Source organism: Pygocentrus nattereri, chromosome 15 (assembly GCF_015220715.1).
Source record: "Pygocentrus nattereri isolate fPygNat1 chromosome 15, fPygNat1.pri, whole genome shotgun sequence".
Lineage (NCBI taxonomy): Eukaryota > Metazoa > Chordata > Actinopteri > Characiformes > Serrasalmidae > Pygocentrus > Pygocentrus nattereri.
The window spans coordinates 190,891-204,526 of NC_051225.1; the positions used below are offsets into that span (position 1 = coordinate 190,891).

General features: G+C 45.4%; 1 protein-coding gene across 1 annotated transcript; it reads left to right on the forward strand.

The window, feature by feature from the left end:
- Positions 1 to 2,927: 2,927 nt before the first annotated feature.
- hykk.2 (hydroxylysine kinase, tandem duplicate 2) lies at positions 2,928 to 13,093 on the forward strand. The gene is made up of 4 exons (XM_017681886.2): positions 2,928 to 3,757; positions 11,034 to 11,176; positions 11,880 to 12,060; positions 12,388 to 13,093. Exons 1-4 carry the CDS (start codon positions 3,454 to 3,456, stop codon positions 12,852 to 12,854), a joined length of 1,095 nt encoding a protein of 364 aa, XP_017537375.1. The 5' UTR covers positions 2,928 to 3,453; the 3' UTR covers positions 12,855 to 13,093.
- Positions 13,094 to 13,636: the final 543 nt, after the last annotated feature.

Here is a 13,636-nt window from a genome sequence, read left to right on the forward strand (position 1 = left end):
ATTAATGATATTGTATGTGCAGTTAACTACAGATAAATTTCAGGGTGTGGGTATGTACACTGGTCAGGCGTAACATTCTGACCACCTGGTTGTTTCTACACTCACTGTCCACTTTATCAGCTCCACTGACCGTATAGTTCCACTCTGTAGTTCTACAGTTACAGACTGTAGTCCATCTGTTTCTCTGATACTCTGTTACCCTGTTCTTCAGTGGTCAGGACCCCCATGGACCCCCACAGAGCAGGTACTGTTTGGGTGGTGGGTCATTCTCAGCACTGCAGTAACACTGACGTGCTGGTGGTGTGTTAGTGTGTGTTGCGCTGGTCTGAGTGGATCAGACACAGCGGTGCTGCTGGAGTTTTTAAACACTGTGTCCACTCACTGTCCACTCTATTATAGACACTCCTACCTTGTTGGTCCACCTTGTAGATGTAAAGTCAGAGACGACAGCTCATCTGCTGCTGCACAGTTTGTGTTGGTCATCCTCTAGACATTCATCAGTGGCCACAGGACGCTGCCCACAGGACGCTGCCCACAGGACGCTGTTGGCTGCATATTTTTGGTTGGTGGACTATTCTCAGTCCAGCTGTGGCACTGAGGTGTTTAAAAACTCCAGCAGCACTGCTGTGTCTGATCCACTCAGACCAGCACAACACACACTAACACACCACCACCACCAGCCAAGAGCGAGTTGCAGTAGTCAAGAGACCAAACTAGCAGCAGTGTGGCCTCTCGAGTGAGACAGGGTCAGATACTCCAAACCTGCATGACATGTCAAGTTTGTGATATGAGCTGCAAACGATAACTGACCCTCCAGAACCACACCAAGACTTCTCGCCTCTACAGACGGAACAATCAAACAATGAGAGGAGGTTACATCACCAAGAGAATCAGTTTAAAGAGAAAAGAGAAGAGGACCCAACACCGAGCCTTGTGGAACACCATTGGAGAGCCTGCGTGGGGAGGATGTGGACCCTCTCCATGTTACCTGATAAGAGAGACCCTCCAGATAGGACTCAGTACTTTAAAGTAAAATACTATCTGCCACTGGCTGTAAAAGGGCCATAAGGAGAGGTTTGTGGGAGGCATGTTCCCCCTTTAAGAGACAGTTATTGTCGTTTATGTTGTTGTTCCTGAGTTGAGATGTGTTTTCTGTGTGGTTTTATGTTGGGCGTTCAGTCATTCCAACTCATTTCAGTTCATTCTCATTTTCTGCTCGTCTTAATAAAAGATCCGTTATAATATATATATCTTTGCATAATTTACTCATAAAGAAGAGTGACAGCAGGTGTTAGGAGGAGCACAGACTGAAAGCTGTTCAGTTCTGTGTTTGTACAGTGTTGATTGGTTGTAATGGTCAGCCTGCTGTAATGAGGGCAGAATGCAGTCCAGTTACTGAATGTAGAACAGAGAACAGTCATAAAGCATCTGTTATCAGTGCCCAGCCGTATGATTCCTCAACTGGTGGCACCTGATAGGCACTCGAGTGCCTTTCGAGTGTTCTGCTCGTGCACTGCAGCACTGAACTGTGTCTGAAACTGAGGGAAGCTGCCTTGACGCCTTGCTACCTGTGCTGTCTCCTAAGTCAGTGCCTTAGAAAGTGGTCTTGTCCATGTTTTAGTGCTGATGTTGCAATTATCCGTCAATAAAGTGAGACAATTTTACAATGTCTTTACACCACATCAAGATATCAGCGTAGTGTAGACAGGTGCACCCCTCGGGTCGGGTGGCCAGACATCCAGGTTTTTGGTGGACTGTCCCTGGCTGGAGCCGTTCCCATTTTAAAATGTGAATTTAAAACACACCACAAAGTCCTGAGAAAGTCCTGCAGCAGAGCAGCTGGGCAGTCGTCTCATTTTGTAATTGGTTTGTCCAGCAGGGGGCTCTGCTGCTGTCTACTGACCACTTCTACCACTCATTTTACAGAACACTGCTGTGTAAAACTCCACCAGAAGCTGTGACTTTAGGAACTTTATTTATAAAACGCAACAAGCAACACTGCTATGAACAGCCATACCACTCTGAGAACGCCCGATCTCGTCTGGTCTCAGAAGCTAAGCAGGATTGAGTCTGGTGAGGAAAGGTGTAGGCTGGAGGTGGGAACCAGCCCTGTGATTAGAAGGTTGCCAGTTCGACCCCCTGAACTGACGGTCCATGACTGAGGTGTCCTTGAGCAAGGCACCTATCCCCAACTGCTCCTTGGGCGCTGTGGATAGGGCTGCCCACTGCTCTGGGCAAGTGTGCTCACTGCCCCCTAGTGTGTGTGTGTGTGTGTGTGTGTGTGTGTGTGTTCATTAGAGTGTGTGTGGGATTTCACTGCACGGATGGATTAAATGCTGTTTTGAAATTTCCCCATTGTGGGACTAATAAGGGTCACTTAACAAATCTTGTGAGGTGTAAAGGAAGAAATGTCATTTTTCATATGACTATTGTAATTTATTCCCGCTGATGATGACCAGCTTCACTCTTCAGCACAGTTCATTATGGTACAACAGTCACTGTGGCCAAAATACATGAAAGCCGAACCGACCCCGTTTTTTCATTACGTACATTTTAAAAAATGAATTGGATATTTTAATGATACACTGACCGCTGAGCTGTAAATGTCCCCGGTGTGCCCACTTGTGAGCCCAGAGACTCGACTGCTTTAAACTGCGCATCTATGAATCTCCAAATCACTGATTTAATGACCAGAACCTGTAAACCGAATCAGGCTGCAGGTCCAAAAACTGCTACGAGTCTTTAGCAGTGCTCTGAAATCGCGTCGGGCTTTGCCTCTTGAACGCGCCTCAGCGCTGCGCATGACGTCACGGGCCAAAGAGCCCAGTAAGCGGTTTCAGGAGCTCCGCGGTCAGGCGGGTCACGCAGACGCAGAGCGCGCTGAGATTTCGAGCCCCTGACTGGCCGCCGAGGCGCTGTGGGCGTCGTGTGTGGTGAGTTTGAGCGGCGCTTTGGTGATTATTGAATTAATTAAAGTGAGTTCAGAGTCCTGTATCGGTATTTAGAGTGAGTGGCGCGTGTCTGTCGTCGCTGAAGTCGTTTAAACCCGTTTTTAAGCGTTAATCGTGTTTCAGGACACGCAGTCAAACTCTTATCCAGCCCTGTAACGGTTTGCTATTTCCCACCGCTGCTGCGGCAAGCCACGCCCCCTATGCTGAGATTTGATCACAGGCCTCGCCCCCTCGCTATGATTGGCGGCTGGGAAACCAAACAACGCCCACATTCTGGACTTCCTAGTGGAATTTGGACTTTGAGCTTGTAGGACGGCCATGACTGTGAGCTCAGGATTTGTCCCACATACAGACACATCCACAGCTGTGAGCTCAGGATCTCCAACCAGAGTCCATCTGCCTTCTGTTTTAAACCAGTGTTGAATTAAATCAGTTAAAACCATCTTCTTCATCATCATCATCATCATCATCATCTCCATCTTCCTCTCCTTCTTCTACAGCCATGTCGGTGAAAGAGTCCAAGCCAAATCTCACCGTTTCCCAAGCTACCGACATCACAGGACGACTTTTTGGCCTGACAGTGTCCAGCATCCGTCCACTGCCCAGTTACGATGACCAGAACTTCCACGTGGTCTCTTCAGAAGGTGGACAGTATGTGCTGAAGGTCATGAACTTGGCAGACAGCCAGAATCTCCCTCTGCTGGAGGTCCAAACCCACACCATGAACTTCTTATGGCAGAGAGGACTTCCTGCCCAGACCGCCGTCCCCACGGTAACCGGTCAGCTGATGAGTTTGGAGGAAATCGGTAGGACAGAACTTTAATTTGCTTAATCCATGTAGTCAAAGTAGTAAATAGTTGAAGGGGAATTCCACTGATTTTTCTAATTTCAATTAAGTGGATAAGATGTAATCAGAGCGGTTCTGAGCGGTTTGGTGTGAAACTCTGTTCTAGATAAACTCACCAAGTCAGAACCGTTCACAGTGGTGGTGATAGGAACCAGACGTCCCTCTAAAAGCTCCTCACAGTGGAGGTGATGGGAACCAGACGTCCCTCTAAAAGCTCCTCACAGTGGAGGTGATGGGAACCAGACGTCCCTCTAAAAGCTCCTCACAGTGGAGGTGATGGGAACCAGACGTCCCTCTAAAAGCTCCTCACAGAAAGTTCCTACATGAACTGGTTCTGAATTCACTGCCTGATGACTGAGACGCTGTTTTATGAGAGTTTAGAGAACTTCAACTCCATTCATGGTGGAGGGAGACATGCAGGGCGCTGTGCGGCAAAATAGTCCCCAAAGAAAACTCATTATTCCAGATTTTCCACTGTTTTCCATCATCAACATTCCATATAAGCACAGAAGACTCGTGTAGGTTCTCTGGTGGTTCTGGATGGTAAATAAAGTGTCTATATCTGTGTTGTAGTCATGGCGACGCCTGGTTCCCATCACCACCACTGTAAAGACGTCTGAACCGTTTCACACCAAACCCTCTGAACCTCTGAGTCTCTCACACTGAGTTATGGAGGAATTTTTAAAAATAGTTGGGATTGCAATTTAATATCAAATATAAATATAAATATAGCCGCAAGCGGCGATGAGCGGGTTCAAGCACGTACAAGCAGCACCAGCCCTTCAGCAGTTTAGCCCATCAGGTGTAAAAAGGCCTCAAGATGTTTGAATCTTGTTCAGAGGCTGAGCGAATAGAACTGAAATGATGTCAATTCATCAAAAGGCCTTCAGTTGCCATAAACAACGAGCTGAGGTCTTTACCCACATTATAAGTTCCCATTCATATGTACTGAGCTACACTGGTTTGTAGAACATAGATGTCAGAACTACATGACCATTGGCAGCTTTTCTCACACAGTACCACTTGCACAGTGGACTGGTTCAGTGTTTAACCCATTGACTTGATGTAGGCCATAGAGAGGCCTAATGCAGTTATAATGGGCCCTTTAGGTGTAGAGCAGCTCAGTGAAACTGGGTCAGAATCAGTCAAAAGGCCTCAATATGATGTCATTATTGATCAAGGACTAAAACCATAGATGTTCACCAGGTTTTGGTCAGAATGACCTTTTGAGCTTTGTATAATAAGCCTTTGTATAGTGAAATCTTTGAACAAATAAGGCAAAATACCAGACAAGCAGTACAATTTTTGACATGACATGCAATTAGAAAGTTGTTCAGGTGAGTGAACTGAGTCGTATGGCACCAATTGTTTGTTGATCAACCTTGTAATAACATTGTAATAGCAATTTAATTGATTTTGAAGTGTTTTTGAGTGCTGAAGTGCCCCCTAAAGGCCAATCTGGACCAAAAGTGGCATACCCCCTAAGAGTATCAGTATGTAAACATCTTTCACGTTTTGAGATGATCTGGCCAATGACTGTTGAGTGATAGCAAATCAAGCTAGAAATACCATGACCGCAGTAATTAATTGATTTATCCACACAACACTGAGTAAAAACATGCAAAAAAAATGTACGGATGCTGAGAAACAGCTATGTAGCATTAACCCCACCCCCTAATTACATATGTGCATAAAAATTGAAGGACTACATCAGAATCTTGTGCCGAATGTGTATATGAAGTTTTAATTTTTTTGGCTGAACGATTCTTCAGTTACAGATTTTTCAATTAATTCTGCATTAATTTGAATTTATCCAGATGTGTTCATTTGCATATGGCAGCCATGTTGTTGAGGTTCAGGCTCTTCTGAATTTTTCTGAGACCAAATACATGAGGATCGGGCGAAAATTGGCGGACTAGTTCGCAAAAGTAGGTTTCGCATATTTCGCAGTATTGCAAAAATCTAAGTGGGCGGAGCTAAACTGTCCAAATAGGAAAGTGGTTTGTTTGGACCCAAGGAACCTAGAAAAAAATGTGCCATGTCTGGCAAAAATCTGGTTTAGGAGATATAGGCCCAAACGCGTTGACCTTCGCTATAGCGCCCCCTTGTGCCCGACTGGGCTGGTTTCTTGCACCTGAGTAGCGGGAGGGACTACTACCAGTCGACCAAGTTTCAAGTCTGTAGGACTTACGGTTTGGGCTGTGCGTTCCGTTTCAGGGCAGAAAAAGAATAATAAGAAAAATCTTGACAAAAACAATTGGGTTCTTACACGGCGTGTTGGAACCCTAATAAACCTCTGATGATTAAACTAAACTGTATAAAAAGCTGCTGGAGCTGTAAAAGCTTCTGTAGATCATTCTGAGATGATGAGGTTCTGTAACTGAAAGCTGCTTCACTAAATTCAGATCTGCACCTTCTGGCTGATTATCAATCAGTTATAATAATTAATCACCATTTGTCTCATAATTCCAGTAGTTAATGACGAATGAATCCCATTTGTCTCATTTCCTGAAGCTTGACCTTAAAGTAAGATTAGTTTGTGTTTATAAAGCAGTTATTAAAGTCTATTTAATACTTTCAGTTAGAGCTATACAGGAAAACATAATATTATGATACTTTGGAAGTTTTCACGATGCACAATAATAATTCACCTCTGTTTATGATCAAACATGCAGTCAGGAAGTGTTTATCAGTGCTGAAGATATTTCAACATGCTCAGAAAACACGTGACATTTTATGATGTAATTTATCAAAGTGCTGATGAATTTTGTCATATTGCCCAGCTCAACATTATTTTATTGTGTGAATGCAGAACCTAACCATGAAAATCAGCTGCTGTCAACATTAAAAAAGTTGGATTTAATCATTAATCATGTTAAACTTTATTCATGCATTAACTTTCTCAGCATTATTATTAGCATTGATTAATAACAGAGTCTGAAAGTGCACAGTGAGTCACTGAGCACGAAGAAGATAGATAGATAGATAGATAGATAGATAGATAGATAGATAGATAGATAGATAGCCGTAATAAGAGTGTAGACATATAACAAGAATAAATAAACCAGGTCCTTTATGTTGATCCTCTACAGGCAGATATACAAATAGAAAAATACAACAGTCTGTGATAAGATCTATAACCTGAGATGAGAGATGCAGTGCAATAATGATTGTACAAGAAGTTACAGGTGACGGCGTATAATGACCACAGAATGTACCAAATAAAGTGTCCAGATGTGCAATGAGGTATGCAGAAAGTGCAGTATGTGCAGCAACGCTGTCTATATGTGCAACACTGTCTATATGTGCAGCGACGCTGTCTATATGTGCAACACTGTCTATATGTGCAGCGACGCTGTCTATATGTGCAGCGATGCTGTCTATATGTGCAACACTGTCTATATGTGCAGCGACGCTGTCTATATGTGCAACACTGTCTATATGTGCAGCGACGCTGTCTATATGTGCAGCGATGCTGTCTATATGTGCAACACTGTCTATATGTGCAGCGACGCTGTCTATATGTGCAACACTGTCTATATGTGCAGCGACGCTGTCTATATGTGCAGCGATGCTGTCTATATGTGCAACACTGTCTATATGTGCAGCGATGCTGTCTATATGTGCAACACTGTCTATATGTGCAACACTGTCTATATGTGCAGCGACGCTGTCTATATGTGCAGCAACGCTGTCTATATGTGCAGCGACGCTGTCTATATGTGCAACACGGTCTATATGTGCAGCGACGCTGTCTATATGTGCAGCAACGCTGTCTATATGTGCAGCGACACTGTCTATATGTGCAGCGACGCTGTCTATATGTGCAACACGGTCTATATGTGCAGCAACGCTGTCTATATGTGCAGCGACACTGTCTATATGTGCAGCGACGCTGTCTATATGTGCAACACGGTCTATATGTGCAGCAACACTGTCTATATGTGCAACACTGTCTATATGTGCAGTGACGCTGTCTATATGTGCAGCAACACTGTCTATATGTGCAACACTGTCTATATGTGCAGCGACGCTGTCTATATGTGCAGCAACACTGTCTATATGTGCAACGCTGTCTATATGTGCAGCAACACTGTCTATATGTGCAGCAACGCTGTCTATATGTGCAACACTGTCTATATGTGCAGCAACACTGTCTATATGTGCAACGCTGTCTATATGTGCAGCAACACTGTCTATATGTGCAGCAACGCTGTCTATATGTGCAACACTGTCTATATGTGCAGCGACGCTGTCTATATGTGCAGCAACACTGTCTATATGTGCAGCGACGCTGTCTATATGTACAACACTGTCTATATGTGCAGCAACACTGTCTATATGTGCAACGCTGTCTGTATGTGCAGCAACACTGTCTATATGTGCAACGCTGTCTATATGTGCAGCAACACTGTCTATATGTGCAGCAACACTGTCTATATGTGCAACACTGTCTATATGTGCAGCAACGCTGTCTATATGTGCAACACTGTCTATATGTGCAGCGACACTGTCTATATGTGCAGCGACGCTGTCTATATGTGCAGCGACGCTGTCTATATGTGCAACACTGTCTATATGTGCAGCAACACTGTCTATATGTGCAACACTGTCTATATGTGCAACGCTGTCTATATGTGCAGCGACACTGTCTATATGTGCAGCGACGCTGTCTATATGTGCAGCGACGCTGTCTATATGTGCAGCGACGCTGTCTATATGTGCAACACTGTCTATATGTGCAGCAACACTGTCTATATGTGCAACACTGTCTATATGTGCAGCGACGCTGTCTATATGTGCAACGCTGTCTGTATGTGCAGCAACACTGTCTATATGTGCAACGCTGTCTATATGTGCAGCAACACTGTCTATAAGTGCAGCAACACTGTCTATATGTGCAACACTGTCTATATGTGCAGCAACGCTGTCTATATGTGCAACACTGTCTATATGTGCAGCGACACTGTCTATATGTGCAGCGACGCTGTCTATATGTGCAGCGACGCTGTCTATATGTGCAACACTGTCTATATGTGCAGCAACACTGTCTATATGTGCAACACTGTCTATATGTGCAACGCTGTCTATATGTGCAGCAACACTGTCTATATGTGCAGCGACACTGTCTATATGTGCAGCGACGCTGTCTATATGTGCAGCGACGCTGTCTATATGTGCAACACTGTCTATATGTGCAGCAACACTGTCTATATGTGCAACACTGTCTATATGTGCAGCGACGCTGTCTATATGTGCAGCGACACTGTCTATATGTGCAGCGACGCTGTCTATATGTGCAGCGACGCTGTCTATATGTGCAACACTGTCTATATGTGCAGCAACACTGTCTATATGTGCAACACTGTCTATATGTGCAGCGACGCTGTCTATATGTGCAACACTGTCTATATGTGCAGCGACGCTGTCTATATGTGCAACGCTGTCTATATGTGCAGCAACACTGTCTATATGTGCAACACTGTCTATATGTGCAGCGACGCTGTCTATATGTGCAACACTGTCTATATGTGCAGCGATGCTGTCTATATGTGCAACACTGTCTATATGTGCAGCAACGCTGTCTATATGTGCAGCGACGCTGTCTATATTGGCAGCGACGCTGTCTATATGTGCAGATGGATAAAGACACACAAGATAAGCCTGAGATGTAAAGACACACGATGATTCGTGATTTAACATGAGATTCAGATTCAGTCCCCCCACCCCCCGTCTCTGCTGGCCCCCCCTGGGAAGAGTTGAAGAGCCTGATGGCTCTGGGGATGAAGACCTCCTGAATCTGTGGGTTGAGCAGCTCTGTGACAGCAGCCTGCCACTAAACCTGCTCCTCCTGTCCATGATGATGGTGTGCAGTGGGTGGCCATCATCCTCCATAATGGAGAGCAGTTTGTGTAGTGTCCTTCTCTCAGCCACCTTGACCACAGTGTCCAGTTCCACACCGACCGCTGACCCCGCTCGCCTGACCAGCTTGACCAGTCGCCTCTCGTCTCTCCTTTTTATGTTTCCTCCCCAGCACACCACAGCATAGAAAAGACAGCTGGCAACCATGGTCTGATAGAACATCTGCAGGAGCTTCCTGCAGATGTTAAAGGACCTCAGCCTCCTCAGGTTGTAGAGCCAGCTTTGACCCTTCCTGTACAGGATGTCTTTACCTTTACAGAAGGTAAATAAGTGAAGAATCCAAGCTGGCCATAAGCCAGGGAGCGAACTGAAGCTTTATTTCTTATGTTACCAGGGATCTACACTGGACTGATGCCAAGATTAGGCCAAGCACATACCTGACAAGTGCCAGGTGTGACAGACCTGACCATGTAGGCTTTAGACACCATCACAGCGCAGACAAACGCCATACTGACCTAATGACCGATACCGCAGCAGTGCTGTCCTTCATTAGTTTGATCTTATGCGGTGAAGTTGACTGTTGTGAATTCAGGCTAACGGAGATACTCTTGATGCACAGCTGTCACTTAGGGCAGAAAAGTAAATGGTTGGAGTGAAATAATGGCTGATTAGATATTTTAACAGCTTTTCTACTCTTTTCTGGATTAAAGGAGGTGAGTAAATTAAAGTAAAAGAAGTATCTGTCATTTACACTGAGGTTTCTTATCTATTGCAAGTCACTCATAAACATTACAGACATCCTGAGCTAAACTGGCATTGCCCTCCTTCCCATGGAGGTGTAACCACCTCCAAATAGGGCTTGAGTCCTTCACCTGTGCTTCCCCTCAGGAGGTCCCACAAGGTTCAGTCCTTGGACCTCTCATGTTCGTTATTTATAGTGATGCATCAGTGTCATCTTTTTCAGACCGAGGATGAGTACATACTTTTTAGTACTCGCTTATACTGAGTCTGATACCACAGTGTAGTTTAATAAAATGTGACTCTAGAATTAAAAAGTAAAAAGAAAACAGTAAAAGCACTTCCTTAGCTGAGCTTAGTTAGTTAGCGATGAGGGAACTGCTGCTCTGTTTGCTTCTGAGGCCGGACACTGTGAAAGAGTAGATGTGTACAGATTTAAGGAGACGTAAAGCAGCTCATATTAAAGCTGCTGTATTTGATATTGATCAGAGGAGATGGACGCAGACTGTGTTCCTCATCTGCTGATCTTTGAGCTCATGACTTCAGCATGTAGCTTTGCGCTCTGAGCTACAGAACCGCTGTGCTCTGAGATCACCGCTGAACAATGTTCTGTGTTTTGTCTGTGTTTTGTGCAGATTGTGGTTTTGGGGTGCAGAAATATCTGGTGCGCTTGTTGACCTTCCTGCCCGGCACCACGATAGCGCAGGTGACCTGCACTCCGCAGCTTTTATATGAAGTTGGAAGAACAGCCGCCACCATGGACACCATTCTGCTGCAGGTAAGAACCACAGATTAAAGATCCTTCAGCTAAAGACTAAATCAGTTGAGGCACAATGTGCTTCATTCGCTAAGATCAGCTGAGACACTCAGGTGATAATGTAGCTCCAACATGATTTACATATTTAATTTAGTGTATGCAAAATGCTATTTTACATAAATGCTAATGTACAGTTGCTGACTGTTGGGGTATAAGACACCAAATGTGTCTCGACTGACTACATTTGGTGTAAGGGGGGATTTTAAAGGTGAATTCCACCAATTGTACACAATTTCTGTATAGTACAGTGTCAGACGTCTTTACAGTGGTGGTGATGGGAACCAGGTGTCGCCATGACTACAACACAGATATAGACACTTTATTTACTATCCAGAACCACCAGAGAACCTACACGAGTCTTCTGAGCTCATATGGAATGTTGATGATGGAAAACAGTGGAAAATCTGGAATAATGAGTTTTCTTTGGGGACTATTTTGCCGCACAGCGCCCTGCATGTCTCCCTCCACCATGAATGGAGTTGAAGTTCTCTAAACTCTCATAAAACAGCGTCTCAGTCATCAGGCAGTGAATTCAGAACCAGTTCATATAATACAGTTTTGTGTTGAAAGGGAGCAGATTTTGAAAAGTTTAATTTTTTGCATGTTTTTAGTGTCTGTCTGTTTGTTGTGTTGTTGTTTTTGTTGTTTGTTGATCGTCGTGCAGATGGAGCATCCGCACCTGAGGGCTCTTCAGAGGGAGAACTTCATCTGGAGATTAGCGAGTGTTCCTCTGTTAGAGCAGTTCTTGTCTGTCCTGGATGGAGATCCGCTGCAGGAGGTGGTGAAGAAGGTTATTGAACAGTTCAAAACCCGTGTGGTGCCGAAGCTGAACTCCTTCCGCAAATGTAAGAATGATGTAATAATTTCCTGCCTGAACCAGCGAGTCCAATTTAGAATTTACGGTGCCAGAATGTAACTGCTGCACCATTTAAGGCGGAAAGGAAAATTCGAATGAAAAGCTGACAATTACGAAGCCACCTTTACTAGGACACTGGAGGAAAGGCGTGCAGTCAGCACCAGCCAGTTGGTGGAGTGGAAGCTTCTATTAGCTCCATGAGCCTCATAGCTCCAGACTTCAGACACCAAACACATCTGGGCTGATCGACTACATTTGCACTAATTATATGTTTCACTGAACTGTCGCTTTAACGAGTCTCTCCCTCGTCCTGCAGGTATTAACCACGGAGACTTTAATGAACAGAACATTCTGGTTGAACCGGATGGACCGTCCAGCTACAGGATCAGTGGCATTCTGGACTTTGGAGATATGAGCAGCGGGTATTTTGTGTTTGAGCTGGCCATCACCATCATGTACATGATGATCAAGAGGCCCAGGCCGTTAGCGGTGGGGGCAGCGGTGTTGGCGGGCTGGGAGAGCGTAATTCCCCTGAATCCAGAGGAGAGAGACGTGCTGTACCTGCTGGTTCTGAGCCGCTTCTGTCAGTCTCTGGTTCTGGCTCACTACACTGTTCTCCAGCAGCCCGAAAACGAGGAGTACCTGATGGTCACGGCAAGGCCTGGTGCCCAGCTGCTGCAGCTGCTCTGGGAGACGGGCAGAGGCGAGGTGGAGAAGATCTGGTTCAGCGGCGCCGCAGAGTTCATACAGAACAGCCTTAGAACAGACGGAGTTAATAACTAGTAGAACTGGAGGAGACTTTTAATCTGAGTCTGAGTTTATTCAGCCTCTCATATTATTCAGTGTTAAAACGCCTTGAAGGGCCATTATCATGGAAAACTAAAGTGCTGTAGCTCCATCTATTCAGTTTATAGTAGTTTAGCCCCACCCATTCAGCTACAGCAGTTTAGCCCCGCCCATTCAGCCTGCAGTAGTTTAGCCCCGCCCATTCAGCCTGCAGTAATTTAGCCCCACCCATTCAGCTACAGCAGTTTAGCCCCGCCCATTCAGCTACAGCAGTTTAGCCCCGCCCATTCAGCCTGCAGTAGTTTAGCCCCGCCCATTCAGCCTGCAGTAGTTTAGCCCCACCCATTCAGCTACAGCAGTTTAGCCCCACCCATTCAGCTACAGCAGTTTAGCCCCACCCATTCAGCCTGCAGTAGTTTAGCCCCACCAGAAAGCACTCTGGGCCAAAACACTTCAGCGTGAATTTTTTAGTCCCACAACGAGAAAATTTCACCTCCGTGTTTAACCCGTCCGTGCAATGAAACACCACATACACACTAGTGAACACACACACTAGGGGGCAGTGAGCACACTTGCCCGGAGCGGTGGGCAGCCCTATCCACAGTGCCCAGGGAGCAGTTGGGGGTTAGGTGTCTTGCTCAAGGGCACCTCAGTCATGTATTGTCAGCTCAGGGGATCGAATCTGTGACCTTCCGGTCACAGGGGCGGTTCCCTGACCTCCAGCCCGTGGCTACCCCACTTATATTTTTTATATACTCCATCAGACTCTCAATAAGATT

Excerpts from the sequence above, each read along its gene's own strand:
- hykk.2 (XM_017681886.2), top strand. The coding sequence starts at position 3,454 with ATGTCGGTGAAAGAGTCCAAGCCAAATCTCACCGTTTCCCAAGCTACC. Across the intron at positions 3,758-11,033 it reads GATGAGTTTGGAGGAAATCG|ATTGTGGTTTTGGGGTGCAG; the intron begins GTAGGACAGAAC and ends TGTTTTGTGCAG. Across the intron at positions 12,061-12,387 it reads GCTGAACTCCTTCCGCAAAT|GTATTAACCACGGAGACTTT; the intron begins GTAAGAATGATG and ends CTCGTCCTGCAG.